We start from the raw sequence: 2974 nt of genomic DNA, 5'->3' as shown, positions 1-2974 counted from the left end.
AATACACTCATCTTGACTGTCAACTTTTAATATAATTTATAAGATGAATTTTGTATTATAGCAAAATATTTTGTAGTTCAACATTGTAAGTAAACATATAAAGTATTTCATAATAAATTGTGAACCACTGATTTTCACTACCATCTAATTCTCATTTTGAATAGAATAAAGCAGAGGTTTAAAATTGGGTATGCGAAATTGGTTGACCACTAAGACAATTTCTTCATGATTTAAATATATTCGTATTATGTCCCCTAAACAAAACATTCAGGCAGCTTTTATCCATGAACATATCATTCACATGCTTACTTTTGCATCTCATTATTTATTTATAATTTTAATATTTATACTTCTAAAACAGCACCTAACCTTTGCATATTGTATTTTTCATTTTCCTTTGCAAAAGCCCTGTAGTACGGGTGCAATGATGTGAAGAATAGGTAAGTGAATTTCTCAAGGTGACACAGTTCATAAAGAGCAGAGCCATAATGGTTTTAGTGACAGCTTGATTTAACGCTAAGAATGACTTTTTATGGCAGTTGACATGGATTACTAAAATGACAGCAAGTCTGAGGTAGGTACCATCAGTTTTGTCGCTGGATTTATTCCTTTTCTGAAATGTATATTTTAAACAAAATACGGAGTGTGGTAACTGAGAAATAGAGACTGATAGGGGAAAAAGAAAGGTAAGAAAGTCCTATAATCACTATGATAAACAAATATAAAATATTTATTTTACATGCATAAAGTGTGTCCTAAAGTATAACACATTTGAGTTAGAAGTGTAAATAACTGAAGTCTAATGAAAACTTAAAAAATCTGTAATGCCAAACTTCTAACATGATACAAACAACATAAAAAAGTGTTCTAGAGCTACAGATAACTGGAAGAAACCAAACTTTAAATTTTATTATTGTATACTTCTGCACATATTATATAATATGGTTTTTTTATAAAAGTGATGCAACATGTCACACATTATGCATGAATGAGCACCTTAATGAAAATAAATACATTTTGATGAACATATTACTCAGTCTTTCCAAGCGTCATGTTGACTATTGTTTCACTTAAACAAGTCAAAGATGTTTGTGCTCCGGGTGTTCCAAGGAGTCTTTATCTATGGTGGCCCTGGGAGTCTCTGGAGACCCACGGACCGCAGTGCGCGTCCACGCCCAGCACGACGTCACCTTTGGAGCCCAACCATTACTCTGTGATCTTTGCTGATTCTTCAGTTTTATCAGAATACATTTGTGGATTAACCCCACAGTAAATAGTACAACTGATTTTAGATCATTTTGCCATTAACTCCTTCTATATTCACAGTAAAAACAAAATAGATCTTGAAGTTAATCTCGCCGCTTCCAATCAATCCCCACACGTCTTTTATATGAATATCAATTTCTATTCTGCAGACACTTTAAAAATACAGTGCAGATTTGAGAGCTAAAATATTTTTATATACGCCTTTGTGGAACTGCATCAAAACTATCACTTTAAGAAAAGGAAAGAAAACGAAGAAACAACATCAAATTCCTAATATTGTAAACAAGGAGACTTAGGTTCACCAAATTGATCTTTGTAATCTAAGGATGCTATTAGCATTTCTAGGTGATTTTAGTAGATACCAGGTTATTTTGTGTCCTTTCTAATTCTTCGTTCTGATCATCTTACATTTTACAGAAAGGAATGGCTGGAGGTAACATTTCTGCAGTTACTGAGTTCATTCTTTTGGGACTGACAGCTCGTGCAGAACTGAAAGTCGTGCTTTTTGTGTTGTTCCTGGTGATTTACGCCATTACCTTGGTGGGAAATGTGGGCATGATCCTCCTAATACAAGTCACCCCAAAGCTCGACACACCCATGTACTTTTTCCTTAGCTGCCTCTCGTTTGTAGATGCCTGCTATTCGTCCGTCATTGCACCGAAATTGCTGATCAGTTTCTTGGTGGTGCGGGAGACCATCTCGTTCTCAGGCTGTATCGTTCAGCATTTATTTTTTGGGGTGTTCATCACCACTGAAGGCTTCCTGCTTTCGGTGATGGCTTATGACCGATATGTGGCCATCGCCAACCCTCTCCTGTACAACATGGCCATGTCCAAGAGGAAGCGTGTGACGCTCGTGACTGTGTCCTGTGCCGGTGGGCTGATCAACTCACTGACACACACAGTGAGCTTGGGCAGACTGTCCTTTTGTGGCCCCAACGTCGTGGGCCACTTCTTCTGTGACATTCCTCCACTGCTAAAACTGTCGTGTTCTGACACCTCCATGAATGAGTTTTTGCTTCTATTGTTATCTGGAATCATTGCAATGGGCACTTTCCTGGTTGTGATCATTTCCTACGTGTTCATTGCCTTCGCTATCCTGCGAATCCACTCAGCTTCGGGCCGACGGAAAGCCTTCTCCACCTGTGCCTCTCACCTGACTGCCGTGACGGTGTTCTATGGCACCTTAAGTTTTAATTACATTCAGCCCAGCTCCCAGTATTCCGTGGAACAGGAAAAGGTGGTTTCTGTGTTCTATACGTTAGTGATTCCCATGTTAAATCCACTGATTTACAGCCTCAGGAACAGAGAAGTAAAAGATGCTGTGAAATGGGCTGTAGGCAAGAAACACTTCCCGTGTTAACTGCAGGTCAGTGCTAATTCTGCCAGCCAGTCTTCAGTGGAAGGCGGCTCTCACAAGAACTGAAAGAGGTCATGTTCTTGTGCTTTCTTACATCCTTGTATTCTAAGTATTTATCATCCACAAGAGAGCAGAGGAAGCTAGAAAGTTGAAGTAACCTGTTGCATCATTTCATTTTAGCAAAATTAACTTAAACTTCAACTCTCCTGTGGTATAAAATCATTAATATTCAAATCAAGCAAGCAATCTAGTAGTTGCATATATCTTTTCTATCTGAAAAACTGAACAAACACAGGAGTGCATGTGTGCTTTTGGAGCTGTAACAAATTAGGAATATTTCTATGAAATT

At 37.9% G+C, this 2974-nt stretch overlaps 1 protein-coding gene across 1 annotated transcript; it reads left to right on the top strand.

The window, feature by feature from the left end:
- The first annotated feature begins 1689 nt into the window (after window positions 1-1689).
- Window positions 1690-2628, top strand: LOC101575934 (olfactory receptor 1052). Its single transcript, XM_004645801.1, has one exon. The coding sequence runs from the start codon at window positions 1690-1692 to the stop codon at window positions 2626-2628; it is 939 nt and encodes a 312-aa protein (XP_004645858.1).
- The last annotated feature ends 346 nt before the right edge of the window (window positions 2629-2974 follow it).

This window comes from Octodon degus, unplaced genomic scaffold (assembly GCF_000260255.1).
Source record: "Octodon degus isolate 3935 unplaced genomic scaffold, OctDeg1.0 scaffold00239, whole genome shotgun sequence".
Classification (NCBI taxonomy): domain Eukaryota; kingdom Metazoa; phylum Chordata; class Mammalia; order Rodentia; family Octodontidae; genus Octodon; species Octodon degus.
The sequence above is the reverse complement of the archived record's forward strand: the minus strand, read 5'-3'. Positions and strand labels throughout refer to the sequence as shown.